Source organism: Phaseolus vulgaris, chromosome 2 (assembly GCF_000499845.2).
Source record: "Phaseolus vulgaris cultivar G19833 chromosome 2, P. vulgaris v2.0, whole genome shotgun sequence".
In the NCBI taxonomy this organism is placed as follows: Eukaryota; Viridiplantae; Streptophyta; class Magnoliopsida; order Fabales; family Fabaceae; genus Phaseolus; species Phaseolus vulgaris.
This window is the reverse complement of record NC_023758.2, coordinates 41,723,301-41,737,974: the sequence shown is the minus strand read 5'-3', so window position 1 is coordinate 41,737,974 and position 14,674 is coordinate 41,723,301. Positions and strand designations below refer to the sequence as shown.

Genomic DNA, 14,674 nt, shown 5'->3' with positions numbered 1-14,674 from the left:
TAACGCATGCAGCTTAATAAAAGTTTCTGGTTTCTGAGTTACAATTAGAATATATTTATTAAGAGGATGGATGATAAATTGTTTATGCTCCTTCAATCTTTAAATAAAAAAAGGAATTTCAAATGAATAAAAACCCAATTGTATGGTAAAAGAAGAAGAACAAATGAAGTTAATTAGTTAATCCAATTAAGAGAATACTTTTATTAGTGCATAATTTATAAAATGGTCACTAAAATCTGTAAGTACCTTTATGTGAGGTGTCCTCTAGAATTCCCCCAAATGCAAGCATGTACACATATAAATATATTTAAATAATTTGGAGAATAAATGCATGGTACCTTAGAAATACTTATAGTTCTGTCTTATGTTAAAGTTCAAATGCATGGAGACAATAGCAGCGTTCAAATGCATATAACCTAACCTGAGTTGTATTCTATAATATTAAAAAGATTTAAAAAATGTTGGAAAACATGGTTGATGAACCACATGAAGATAGGTGTGGTACCATGTTCAATGAATAATATAATAATGGAAGTGAGGTTTATCTTTGAAATATTAGGTAGAGGAGTAAAAGTGGGACCCAGAAGAGAATTTTGTTTTTGGTACAGTGGAGTGTTCATCCACCAATGATTAATACCATTATTTATTATGTTTATTGGGTACGCACACTTACCACTTTGCTCAAACCATGACTTCTCTATTTTTGGGTTACTATTGGAGTCCTGTATTATCTATGAGTTTCTTCTGAGTTTGGGAGGAATAGGAAATTATTTCACAGTCAACTAATTTCCCTCACCACATCAAATTGCAATTCCATGTTTAAACTGAAAATCGAATCTAAATTCTTAATTAAAGAACTCACGTATCAATCTTGCAACAACAAATTTTGATATCAGCTTCTACTTACAGTAATGTGATAACTTTCAGCTCATTTGAGTCTTAGTCTTAGACACGGAATGTATCGTTAGAGAAATATACACATCCATTCTTTAAACACACAAATACTCATCCAACACTCCTAAAAAATATTTTTCTTTAGTAAATTTTCTTCTAGTAAGTAGTAAACAATAAAATAATATATTGTAAGTCACTTTATCATTAAGTATTTTTTTAATGTTTAAGTGTCTATATCATTACTCTATATCTTTTAATCTTCACGATTTCATGTGTTTAAAGTTTGACAGTATTCGGTTAACTCTATTTTTCCATCTCATTAATTAATCTAATTGTTTTACACAGATTAAGAACAACAATAAATGTTATTTATTGAAATGATTTTACAAAAAATATTTTTTCTTTCTTAATAAGTACTTCATTTTTAGTTGCTGCAGGTAAACATTTATGTAATTTATTTAAGAACAAATTGAAACTAAAATGAAGAACTAATATTTCATTGAAAATTTATAATTTTACCTTTTTTACAAATTAAAACTACAATCAATTAGGACTAATGAAGTATTAACTAGCAAACTGCAAACCAAACTACAGTTGACAATAGACAGATTCACCTTAAGTTAAAAGAAACCAATTATTACTTGTTGAAAATGACCAATTAATTAATCCCTGAAAAAATGGGGATACACACATCACAGTTGATCAATTGCATTCATTATGGACATGGATTTGGAAACCTTGAGTGTATCTTGTTAATTTCATCAATTATTTCAGGTGTGAGCTCGATCTTGCATGCATCTAGAACCTCCTGGAGTTGCCATGATTTGGTAGCCCCAAAAACAATGCTAGCAACAAGTGGGTGTCGCAAAACAAAGGCTGCTCAAGAAAAAACGAGAGGATAAAATAGAAAAGAAAATCAGACACGCAACAAGAAAATAAACTAATGCCTCAAAAGTCCACAACATCAAAGGGATAAGCTCAAGGACCACAATCAATAGCATAGACAATGGACGTTTGAAAAAAAAATGAAAAAGCACAAGTTAATTGCAAATGGTGGAAAAAAACTGCATTATTTTCGTGGGATCGACAATAACAATATCCAACAATGCTAAGATACTACTAAATTAACCATTTTTTGCATCCTTTTAAATACTAAGATTAAAGAAAACCCATTACGTTCTTGTTTATTTAGAAGAAGCCAATGTATGCCATCCAACATTATCAAGAATTTAATACTAGAGTGTTTGGAATCATTGCAAATTACGGAGATAACCCACCCCAAATCACTCAATATAAAGAGAAGAGAAGAAGGGGAGGGGGGCTTGCACATGAAGATCTAGGAAAAGATTATCAAACCTATAGCGAGAGATACAGGATGAAGACCATATGTTTTTGCAGTGTTAAGGTATTCCTGCAAAAGGGGAAACATGAATGTGGAGATTAAAATCAGTAAACAGAAGAAATACGAAGGAATAAAAGAATTTTAAAAACTAAGGGGCATTCAGATTTAAAAATAAGTTGAATTATTAGCATTGTAACAATGTTGAGGATAATCCACTTACCACAGTAGCTGCCTCTATAATTTTATTGGACAAATTGTATCTAGATTCTCCTTCTGAATACTTCCCTGAGAATAATAGCATCAATAGTATCAGTTGGATAAACTCATGCATACCAGGACACTTCTTTTCTCTTTCCTTCCTTAATCTTGGGAAGGAGGGCACGAGGTGATAAAACAAAACGTGTCCCAAAAGATGTCAATTGACCTTTAAAAAGATTTAAACGAGCATCTGTAGGACCACCGTCTGGGGAAAAATATTTCCCTGAAAGTATACCCATTGCCAAGGGACTGTAGGCCAACAAGCTAATACTGAAAAGAGAAATAAATCAATTATCTAACAATGAGGCTTTCATTGAAAACACAGGAAAATGATTTAGGCCAACCAATGGAGCAAAAGTTATAAATTTTCAAGCATTAAGCTTTCATTGTTCCATCCATCTGAATGAAATGGAGTTTTACCACTGTGCTAGTAATAGTATTAAAGCTGATTTATATAATATAAATTTTCTTGTTAATGTTTAATTCATTATGCTGTCTAAATTACGTTTCCCAAACTCGCAACATATCATATGAATCAGAGTAATAACTTCTCATAATAGATAGGCTTCTTTTAGGAAGCACAAACATAAAGTAAGTTGGAGCTTTTATTGCAATAATTGTTATGAAACAACCATCCTAGAAATTATTGTTGTGTGAAGAAACACAAATTATTTGTATCAAACATGTCCCCCTCTGCAACCTTAACCTTTGAACTTAAAGTGTGGACAATGTACCAGTTCACCATGTACTAATCATGGAGACTCTGGTACCAATCATGCCATGTTGCGAACATAGAAAGCTATACAATTTCATATAAAAAATAATATTAAATACCTCTCCTGATGGCAGCATTCAGCCATTGCAGAATCAAAAGTTCTACAAAGAAGGCTATATGAATTCTGTCACTAAACAGAAGGAAATTAGTGTCAGGAATAAATTTTCATCCATGGAATTGTAGTATTGAGGGCGACACTTCCACGTTGAAGAAAATAAAGCAAAACAATAATACAGGAGTTGAACGGTAGTAAGTAACCAAACCTGCAGAGATACTATCTTCAGGTGTGAAGCATATTTTTCAGCAACCTGAATAAACTTCATCAAGCCATAAGGTGTTTCATTGCTAAGACCAATGTATCTGATCTGCAAACGTGCATTCATTTTCATACTCATGAATAATGATTCAGGAATTACAATAGTGACAAGTTGACAATTGAAACTATTTAACAATGCCACTTGCCTTCCCGGCTTTCACAGCTGTGCTGAGAGCTTCAAGTTGTTCATCTATACTAACAGAAGCATATTGTCGGACTGGGTCATACTCGGTTTCTCCGAACATTGGAACATAGCTACAAGGATTGGTGTAAAGAGTTAAGATCCATATATGCACATCCATTGGGCCAAAAATGAGAAGCCGACCAACATGAAATATTAAAAAACAATGTAAACAAATGCCCAAATACTTAAACTAACAAAAACATACAAACCGGTCAGGCCAATGAATTTGATAAAGATCAATATAATCCATCTGCATCCGCAACAGACTGCACAAATTCAATTGCATAAGCTATCAGAGTTTATTACTAGACAGAGAATCAAAAGATGCAAAACTTAATACTATGTTATATCTCTTCAGAACAGAACCCCTCCTATCCACTTCCACCCGCACCCAAATATTTCTCTCGAGTGTATATTATGAGCCATCACAATCTAAATCTCCATCACTATTGTTCTGATAATTCTTTTTTCTTATTTAATAGTCCAGCTGAAACTCAACAAGTTAAATGAAAAAGCTTCTATAAAAGTTAAGTGCATGAGTTAATTTAACTTATGAAAGAAAATCAAAGTTATTTTTTAACTCGTGTTTATGGAACAAAAAATACCTAAAACAGATTCTACAGGTATTATTTGTCCACCATCTACTTATAAACAAGAGACAGCCATTGAGAGCGTGTCTGTAAGCATTATTAACTTGACTCTGCATATACGATACCAAAATGACTCTGCATGTAGGACGTGAATGGAGAAAGAGTTAAGAGAGGACCTAACCTACTATCAATAGCTTCAATAATATTAGAGGAATCCAAACATTTAGGACCATCTCTAATCCAAGTCATCTGCCCCGATGGTCCAGCAACCTGTTCTTGCGATAACAATCATTAATTAATATGCCACACAACAACTTCAGCAAAACAAATAGTAAACCACCGAGTTTAGTTTCTGGAATTGCAAGGCAATGTCACACTAGTCCATCAATCCATCAAACTAGAAAAAAAAGTCCTTAAAAGTTCAAATCAACAAAAGTTAGTCCTAAATTAAAAACTTGTGTAACTTTTATAGAATTAGGCACAAAAATAACAGTAAGTTTTAGGGCATTTCATACAGACTTAATTATATATTTTATTACAAATTTTACCGTCCTAGATCCGATTTTCAAAATGTCTAATGGTGTAAAGATATATCGTGAAAATAAAAGTTGAAGAAAATTACACAGCATCAATTTGAATACTAATCGAATCGCGCATTCCAATTTTAGGAACTACGATGATTTCTAATAGCGAACAAAAGAGACAGTACAACATGCATAGCGAAGGAGAGAAAAGAACGGAACCTTAGTGGCAATAACGACTCTATCCCTGGGGATATTCCGGTGAGCAATCCAACGGCCGAGATACTCCTCGCTCCGGCCGCACGTGTGAGGGCGCTGAGGCACGGGATACATTTCGGCGGAGTCGAAGAAATTGATGCCGGCATGGAAGGCTTGGTCGAGAAGGCGAAAGGACTCGCCCAGCGTGTTCTGCTCCCCGAAAGTCATGGTTCCTAAGCAGAGCCTCGAAACGGTGAGATTGGGAGCGACGTTGAAGAGAGGAACACCACACATTGCCTTCAACTACAAAATCAGATAGTTAACGGAAGTTACAGTGAACGGTTGAGGACGATGATGAAGAGCGAGACGATTGAGTTACGCGTGTGAGCGAAGTGAACACAACAAAATCGATAAATGGATAATGTCATAGCGATAAGCCATTTGAAGCACCATTCAAAATGAACGATTAAGTATATTAATAATTAATTAATTTAACTCATGTTGAATTTTAATCTATCGTATTGTGCTTTAATAAATTTTAATCAACACTAATCACGAGCGTGCAAAATTTGAATTGATAATGAAGAGTTTAGGGCTTGCAATGCAATTTGCAATGTTTGTGGGATCCACCTATGGATCACGTAACGAGTGAAGCTAACATGCATTCTTCAAAGCAAGTAATGTGCTAATTGAAGGGAAGAATGTGAGTGAAGATGAGTGGCTATCTCTGTCTCAAACACTCGCCACCGCCACCGCCACCACCACCAGCTCTCTCCAAACCTCATCTTCCCCTCCGCAACACTATCCTAGGTACCGCCCTCTCCTTCGGCCTCCTCTTCTCCTTCCCATCCGTCTCCGCACTCCAACTCCCTTCCCAACCGTGTCCTCACCGCCAGCCTCCGCAAGAGACGCTCCAAACCGCTCCCGAGGTTGTCACCAACCAGGGCCTTGTCGAGGAAGCGTGGCAGATTGTGAACGACACCTTCCTCGACACTGGTCGCCACCGCTGGTCACAGGATACTTGGCAGGTAACGAGCATCAACTAGTCATACTGATAATACTCTCAGTGTCTGCTGCTGCGTGATGGTTGGTTGATGTTGATACATCGTTTCTTTATTGATTCCAGCTGAAGAGAGAAGCTATTTTGAGCAATTCCATTCAGACGAGATCGAAGGCGCACCAAATCATCAAACGAATGCTCTCCAGTTTGGGCGATCCTTATACGCGCTTTCTCTCCCCTGATGAGGTAATCTAGTCTTCAATTTTGCATGGGGCCTTTGTTGGACGCTAGTATTAGTGTTGTCGGACTCAATTATTGGTGTGCTGCTGCTTATATACTTTATAGGAAACTTCACTTATCGCCATTTTGCTTTAATATGCAATCTAACTTGATAACATAGCCTATACCCTTCTTCATGTACTGCTGTCACCTGTTCGATATGTGGAGGGGGTTCTTAGAATTTGAGTTTGGGCATAATTCAATTCCAAAACCTAAAGTTAGCTAATAAGTTCACGGTTGCCTTTTGGGCATATAACTAGTTAATGTAAACTGAGCATTTCGTGTATTATATCAGCAAGCCTGAATATTTGCAAGTAGTTGGCTGGAAATGAGTGAGTTGAGCTAAATCCAAACTCGAGTTAATAAGAATGGATTTAACTAAAAAACTCAACTCGAGTTTGATATGAACCCCTTTTAGCAAGTAGTTGATTCGATTCAATCTCATAAATGGCTCGGTTAAAATAGTCTGATTCAAAATTATGATTATGGAACATATTCTTATTGATATATTAATTTCATACATACACACACACACACACATATATATATATATATATATATATATATCGAGCTCAAGTTGAACTCATTTGAGTTTCAAACTAGTTTTGAGTTGCTTTGGTTTATTGTTGGTCTTAGGTGACACATTGAGCCCAACAACAACTAGAAGGATGGGTATTGATACTATTATACAATTTGGGTTTAAGCCTAACAAAGTCTGAAAAGCTAATCTCATAGGATGAAGGTTGTCCTCACTTATATATACAATTTTTGTTATGTCATTAGTTAATATGGGTTTTGGAGCAACAGGTGAAAGTGCCACATGATTTGCCTCAATTCCTGGATGCAACTTATATACATGTTGGACTACTTCACTTAATGCAATTGGTTTTAAGATGAAAGCAAGCAGTTTATGGCTATATCGTTTAATAGAAAAACAAATACCCACACACATCACATATAAATCTTCCAAAACATGTAATCCTCAAAATTTTTGCTTCCCCTGCTTTTATTGGAGAGAATAAGAAACTAGTGATGTGTTTTCGTATTATCTTTTTCTTCACTGTTCTCTGTTTTGATTATGTATGCTTATGTAGACTGGTGATTTCTACTGCTGTGCTTCTCATATTTCTTATTAAATTGCACATCGACTTTTTCCACTGTTGAAAGTTCTCCAAGATGGCGAGGTATGACATGACTGGTGTTGGAATAAACCTCAAGGAAGTTCCTGATGAAAATGGAGACCTCAGATTGGAAGTACTGGGAATTATATTGGATGGTCCTGCTCATTCTGCTGGTGTTAGACAGGTAGGCAAATTTGATGAACATTCTTCAAAATTTGCAGATCTTCAAATCATCATCTGCACGATAAAAATCTACACCTGTATCTCTTGCCTTTGCTTTTATGTTTTTTGTCAATGAAATAAATATGCTAAATTAAGTATGCTATGCATTTATAATTGCTACGTAAGCAATCTATCATATTCATTACTTCTAGAAACAGATTATAATATATTTCTTTTTGTTTGCAAGAATATTTGTAGTAAGTTTACTAATAGATAGAAATAGGTGAACAACTTTTTTGGATTCTTTTGACCATTCAAAACTGTTGGAGTTCCCGTATCGACTAGAGATAAAGACTTTTCATAATATATGACGAGCATAGGGTGTGTAAACAAAAATGTATGACAATGGTGAACAACTACTAGTGGCAAATCAAATTAGGACATAATGGAATTGTGATGGTCATACTAGAAATAAGAGTCCCAGTGAAAAAAGAGACTAATGAGAGTTGCATTTTTTGTTGTTGTGGGGAACTCAAAAGTGGAACAGTGACAAAACAAGTTAGGGAGGAGGGTAGCGCTTTGATACCATGTTGGATTTGCTGAAAACTGTTAGAATTTATTCTTATTTAATATTCTGATTTATTTCCTTATTTAATTAAGATCTTTATAATTATAGGACTATCTGATTAGATTAAGATTTATTAGAATATGATTTATAGACATATCATATCATGTATACAGGAATAAAATATCCTATAATTATTTGTCGAGCTTATACAACATGGATTTTGTTGTGTAGTCTATACACAAATTCAACAACTTCTACAGCTTCCTTTATCTTTTTGTTTCTTTGCTAGGGGGATGAAATATTGGCTGTCAATAATGTAGAGGTAAAGGGAAAATCAGCATTTGAAGTATCATCCCTGTTGCAAGGCCCTAATGGAACATCTGTGACTATTCAGGTTTTGGATTCTAATTCCAAGTTAGTTTGGTACCTGCTCTAGCCTTTTTTTTTGTTAGTTAATAATGTTTTGATGTTGTAGATTAATATTTGTATTATTTCTGTCAGGTCAAGCATGGCTATTGTGGACCTGTTGAATCAATAGAAGTTCAGCGGCAACTTGTTGCTCGTACACCAGTCTTTTATCGGCTGGAACAATTGGACAGTGGTGTTACTCCTGTTGGGTACATACGCCTCAAAGAGTTCAATGCATTGGCCAGAAAAGATTTAGTCATTGGTCAGTTTTTCCTATCTTCATGTCTTTTTTTTTTCAAACTAAAATAATGTTACTATCTCAATAAGAACATTTATTTTGGTATACGTTTATGTATTTTGATTTTAAAAGCAGTGGAAAAATAATTAGCAGTCCTCTGTTACTAAATAGAAACTTTTGCCTCTAAACTAACTTGACACTGATCTGCGGAGGGGGTTTTATCTGCCTCATTTTGTTGGTAGTTTAAAAATTTGTTATTTGGGCTATGTAGCTCATGCAAGAATGAATACCATATATTGTTAAAAAAAAGTTAAACAGTGAAGTAAAGCTTCCACTTTTCTGGATCCTATTCCTGGGTATGGTAAAATTACCTGTGGACTTTCATTAGTTATTTCCAGTTTTTTATACATGACACCAGAACAAATAATGTATTTTGCAGCAATGAAGCGACTTCAAGACATGGGTGCTTCGTATTTCATATTGGATCTTAGAGACAATCTTGGTGGGCTAGTACAGGTTGTTTTTCCGTATAACCCTATTTACCTTTCCTAATGACATTTGTTATACAGGCTGAGTGATGACAACTTGTAAATTGTAATCCTCTATATATTTTTTGTCAATGAAACATAGAGATCAGTGTTCAGTTTTCAGAAAATTTATTTGCAAATCTGTGTCATTGTGTGAGTGATTCCATTATTATAATCAAGCATATGGCTTGGTCACATTCCATCATTTTAACTTTTAAAAAATTCACATAACATGATAATCTGGTTAATGTATATACTAAAATATTTTACTGCATACCTAATAATCTGTAAGAAGCAAAAATAATGGATCAAGTAGCTCATCATTAAATCATTTCTGTTGTGAAATGGACTTCATTTTTTTAGCATGGCCCCACATATGGCTTGAACATAAATCTGCATATATTTTGAATTTGAGATGTTTGAGTATCTTTACCATAGATGAATTTAAGAACTGATTTAGAGCTTTGAAGCTCTTTACTTTTGAGTCGCTTATTATGAACAAATTGAATTTATATCTTTTCACTTGCATTGTACATGTTTGCCTGTTTGCATATGTTGACACCTGGTTTTGTAGGAAGATACCGCGGCATCATAACAAGAATTTCTGTTCTCTTGTTTTTTTTTTTAAATTCATGTAATTTTGTATTGTTCTGCGATGTTGTGGATATGCTTTGGTTGATGTAAGATGAAACGATAAATGAAGCCTGCATTCTGTTGGTTATGGTTTTTATTTGCCCTTTAAAATTGCCTAATTTAGTTGCAACTTTTAACTAATTCAGGCTGGAATTGAAATTGCAAAGCTTTTCCTAAAAGAAGGAGACACGGTACGTCAGTTCTATGCTCATTACTGATTTAATGGTTTTGATTAAGAGTAAATTGTTGCTTACCTCCTTGAACTTATGTGCACCTGATGATTATACCTTAGGGTTTGGAAAGGTGCAAACAAGCTCCTTTTGTTCACATTTTGTGGGGAAAACACTCTCCCTTAAGAGACAACATTAAATATTTAATAGAATTATCATTTGACACCCAAAACAATGACTTTCGAAGTAACAAATGAATGGGGTGTTTATTATGTTAGGTATCCACTTAAATGTTGTTTTTCCTAAAAACGATATAATGAGGTTAAAACATGTTTTTATCTCCTCAGTTTTCTGTTTATTTATTTTATGATTTGTGGTCTTTCTGGTGATAGTTTTGGTGTCATGTGAATATCACATGATTATTCTCTTATATATTTATTGGTTTACAATTAGGGTCTCATGCCCCACCCCTTTTTCTTGCCTAATGAGGAGATCACATTTAGGGATTATTTATTTTCAAAAATATCTCATCCAAACATAAAGTTAGAAGGTTGTATACTCCAATTTAGCCTATTATTATTGCTGTAGTTGTTATTATTTTCAAATGGTCCAAGGCTTGACATTGCTAATTTTTAATTCAGAAGAATTTATAACCATTGTTTAATGGTGTATGCTTTATTTGCTCTTTAATTTATTTACTACTATTATTATAATTATAAATATTATTGTTATTATTACTACTACTATTGTTAATAATAATATAGTCCACCTAACATAGCAAAGCACTTGATTATTCTTGATGTGATTACAATGGTAAAAGGATTTTTCTGGACAGACACTTCAATTGCTTTGGCATCCTTTTCTGATTGCTTCTTTTCAATATCTATTATCTATCGCATGAATTCAGTTCAGAGTTAGAAATTGTATATATAGCTGTTACTTTGTTTTAGTATACTGTAGGAAACATTGATCTTAAAAAAGTCTGCTATCTTGTGATACTTATTTAACTGTTCTTCTGAACATCTTAAAGAAGATTTTCTTTTTCTAATTCCTCCATGACAGGTGATCTACACTGTTGGAAGAGATCCTCAGTTGCAGAAGGCTATTGTTTCAGATACTTCACCATTGATTAAAGCTCCTGTTGTTGTAAAAATATTTTCTACATCTGAATTTTTCTCATGAATTAACCTTGAATTATTTCTATTTCTCAATTTCTTTTTTGGTTTATCATCGGGGCAGGAATATTTCAAAGACATTTCTTTGTCTGATTTGACAAAATTATTGATTATTTGACTGATAAATGGTGATTCTAGATGCCAATTCGATAAACATTGGTAACATGAACCTTAGAAATTACAAAGGATACCTTCCAAGATACAAAGATAGCAAACCACCTACAATTCATTGATTTATTGTGGATTATTTTCTCTTTAAATACAGGAGAAGATAATAACTTAAGATTTGTTCAACAGGAAAAATAATTTATGTTGCATCTTAACCAATTAATATAAACCCAGCTTGCCCAATATTGTTATGGTTTGTTGTGGGAAAATTGATTGAACTAACTCAGGGGTCTAGTACTCTAGTTTTCTGGGACTTAAACGTATGAAGCTATATGGTGGATACGCTATGTATGATATTGATAGGTAATGATTTGAGTGTGGAGGAGACACTACCCTCAGAGTTGGATAGTGACAATGTTGTGCCACTTGAACTTGAAATAGGGTTGGCTAGGACGTGCATCTCAGAAGGTGGAGAATCCGTTGTTCAATTGCTCATCCAATGGGATGGGTAAAGCATGGAGGATGCAACTTGGGAAGAAGAATTCAGCATTAAAAGTTAATTTCCCCAGTTGAGACTTGAGGACGAGTCTAATGTTGTAGGATTGGTAGAGTGTGCTCGGAAATAGGAGAGTGGCTCAAGATGTGGAGGGTGCTAGGAGAAATAAGGGTGTGAAGAGAAGGGTTCATAACTGTGTTACCAAGAATGTGAGAGGGGAATTAGGGTACTTATGGGAATTGTGACGAGAGAGAGACCAGAATAATAGAATTTTTCTATGGACAGAGCGCATTAGCCTATCTGCTAGGAGCTGAGCTCTCAGTGGGATCATCCCCTCCTGTAATTTCTTTTTGTCAGCTATTAATACTAACATTCCCTCAATAACGGTTCCATTGTTATTTTCTTTGTTTGGACCCTAAGAAAAATACAAAATGGATTTATTGAAAAAAATGGTTTTTGATTGGATCCAATACTTCAATGACATCATTTGGTCAAAATATCTTACTTGCTCAATGATGGCTTGATTATTAAAACGTTCCACAAATTCATTATAAATAAAATAAGTTAAAGAACATCTGAGATTTGAGATTATGCTCTAGTTTTGTGGACATTTTCATTACCCCTTGCATTTGACTGGCTAAAAGTTGGAAATAAGTTGAGATCTTATATGTTTGAGTGTGTAATTACATGTTTTCCCATCATATTGAGCAAGGCTATGCAAGCAAACATTAAAATAAGTCTCCTTTTGAATGGCCATAACATAATGCTGTACTTCATGACAAGGCTTATGATTCTTTTTGGTTTGAACCTTGCAGGTTTTAGTAAATGACAAAACTGCTAGTGCGAGTGAAATAGTAAGAAGCTCAGTTTCTTAATATGTTTGTTTGATTTTTCAATCTTCTTATGAAGAAATGAAACTATAGGTGTTGTAATTATTTCAGGTTGCTTCTGCACTTCATGATAATTGTAGAGCTGTTCTCGTTGGAAAACGGACATATGGCAAGGTTTGTAAATCTATGATTTTCTTTCCACCACTGCTTTATGCTTTGTTCTGAGAATCTCATTTCCATTTGAATGCATTTTCTGTTGAACACGTCAGCTTTATTTTAAGGTGTATAGTATATCTTTTTGAAGGAGCACCACAAAGACCGTGCAATGTTTTCTTTGCTTCTATAAATGGATTTCTTTCCTCGTTCCGCTTCTCTTAGTAAAGGGAAGATAACACAAGAAAATCGTATAAATATCTTTAATTGACTTGTTATATTTGCAATGGTTTTGCTCTTACACGGGTATAAATACGTGATGCTATCAGTGTAGTTGTAACAACCTATTCTTGACACTTCAATGTGCAATGCTTCAAACAGGGTCTAATCCAATCTGTATTTGAGCTTGACGATGGATCTGGTGTGGTTATCACTGTCGGGAAGTATGTAACACCACATCACAACGACATAAATGGCAATGGAATAGAGCCTGACTTCCAGAAACTTCCAGGTACAATTTTTGTCCCAGTCTATTCTTTTTCACCTGCATGGTAAAAAATGGTAATATAGCACATGATCTGAGACCCATTTTTGCAGCATGGGATGATATCAGCCAACATCTTAAAAAATGCAGTATGCCACAACAGGGATAAAGCAGTTTCTTTGGTATTCCAATGCAACCTTTTGCTTTGGATTTATCATTCAATTTGAAACTTTTGAAGAATCTGCTTCTGGAAGTTGCCGTGTATATCTCAAGAATTTCAGGTTAATATAGATATATATGCATGAAAGGTCTACCTAGTCTTCTTGGCTACAATGACATTGAATTTAACATTGGATTAACACCCAAGATTGGCTTGAAACATTTGTAACTGTTCCATTCAAGATGAAGTGTATAGTGGATTTCACATGAGAAGAAATGGCCGAGGAAGCATGCAAGAGTATACATTCAAGCAGCCGGTGCAGCACTGAAGTGAATTGGGTTTAATACATACTAACATAGAAAAGCTTTGTTATACATTTCTATGAAGATACCATGTTCCTATTTTTACCGTACCTCTCAATAGTAACTTGTATCAGACCAATTAGTTGATTGTTCAAGTGCATGGAAAATGCCACTTCATTGATAAAGAACTCATTACATATTGACAATGATGAAAATAGAAATTGTGAACAACTTCTGCTTGTTCTTTCACTACTCTTTATTTCTTCAGTTTTCTGATGTGAGCAAGGGAAGTCCCATGCATCAAAACCTTAAGTAATTGATTCACTAACTTACAAAATCTACTTGAACAAAATGGTTAAAAAAACTTAACAAATGGATAAAAGATTATTTTATAACGGTTCAAAAAAATGTTTAATAGAACATCATTTTTTTTAAATAAATGAAAATAAACATGAAATTTTGTTATTCTCTTTTTATTATAAATTTGAGCTTTTTTATTAATATATATATATATATATATATATATATATATATTTAAACTTCAATTCGACTATACAGGTCTCCCAAAAGTATTTTTATTTATATTTATATCAAAGAAGTATTTTTTTTATATTTTATTACACTAATTTTGAATTTTGTATGTGAATAAACCATAGACTTCCATAAATTTGCCGCTTCTTTCTAAACCTTCATAAATTTGTTCTCATTTCCATAAACTTTTGTATTTTAATTTTTTTAAATTAAAATATAGTTTATATTCTAGATACATAATTTAAAAATAT

General features: G+C 33.9%; 2 protein-coding genes across 3 annotated transcripts; one reads left to right on the top strand and one right to left on the bottom strand.

Moving 5' to 3' along the window:
• Positions 1–1,370: 1,370 nt before the first annotated feature.
• On the bottom strand, positions 1,371–5,372 carry LOC137812209 (uncharacterized). Its single transcript, XM_068614126.1, has 10 exons — positions 5,103–5,372; positions 4,541–4,629; positions 3,979–4,035; positions 3,732–3,840; positions 3,533–3,634; positions 3,329–3,393; positions 2,661–2,764; positions 2,457–2,521; positions 2,251–2,305; positions 1,371–1,770 (listed from the first exon to the last, which is right to left on the bottom strand). The coding sequence occupies exons 1-10, from the start codon at positions 5,370–5,372 to the stop codon at positions 1,610–1,612; spliced, it is 1,077 nt and encodes a 358-aa protein (XP_068470227.1). The 3' UTR covers positions 1,371–1,609.
• A 419-nt stretch (positions 5,373–5,791) lies between these two features.
• On the top strand, positions 5,792–14,123 carry LOC137812208 (carboxyl-terminal-processing peptidase 1, chloroplastic). Of its 2 annotated transcripts, none has more exons than XM_068614124.1 (12): positions 5,792–6,106; positions 6,205–6,324; positions 7,525–7,662; positions 8,498–8,602; positions 8,710–8,878; positions 9,294–9,370; positions 10,161–10,205; positions 11,247–11,330; positions 12,779–12,817; positions 12,905–12,967; positions 13,328–13,457; positions 13,544–14,123. In XM_068614124.1, the coding sequence occupies exons 1-12, from the start codon at positions 5,792–5,794 to the stop codon at positions 13,597–13,599; spliced, it is 1,341 nt and encodes a 446-aa protein (XP_068470225.1). In that variant the 3' UTR covers positions 13,600–14,123. The 2 variants fall into 2 exon arrangements, with proteins under 2 accessions (XP_068470225.1, XP_068470226.1); XM_068614125.1 differs by having other exon boundaries at positions 6,087–6,106; positions 7,452–7,662.
• Positions 14,124–14,674: the final 551 nt, after the last annotated feature.

Coding starts and splice junctions, on each gene's coding strand:
- LOC137812208 (XM_068614124.1), top strand. CDS start 5,792: ATGAGTGGCTATCTCTGTCTCAAACACTCGCCACCGCCACCGCCACCA. Junction 7,663..8,497: donor ATTCTGCTGGTGTTAGACAG/GTAGGCAAATTT, acceptor TTTCTTTGCTAG/GGGGATGAAATATTGGCTGT. Junction 9,371..10,160: donor ATCTTGGTGGGCTAGTACAG/GTTGTTTTTCCG, acceptor TAACTAATTCAG/GCTGGAATTGAAATTGCAAA.
- LOC137812209 (XM_068614126.1), bottom strand. CDS start 5,372: ATGTGTGGTGTTCCTCTCTTCAACGTCGCTCCCAATCTCACCGTTTCG. Junction 2,765..3,328: donor GAATGCTGCCATCAGGAGAG/GTATTTAATATT, acceptor TTCTCTTTTCAG/TATTAGCTTGTTGGCCTACA. Junction 2,306..2,456: donor TTATAGAGGCAGCTACTGTG/GTAAGTGGATTA, acceptor CCCCTTTTGCAG/GAATACCTTAACACTGCAAA.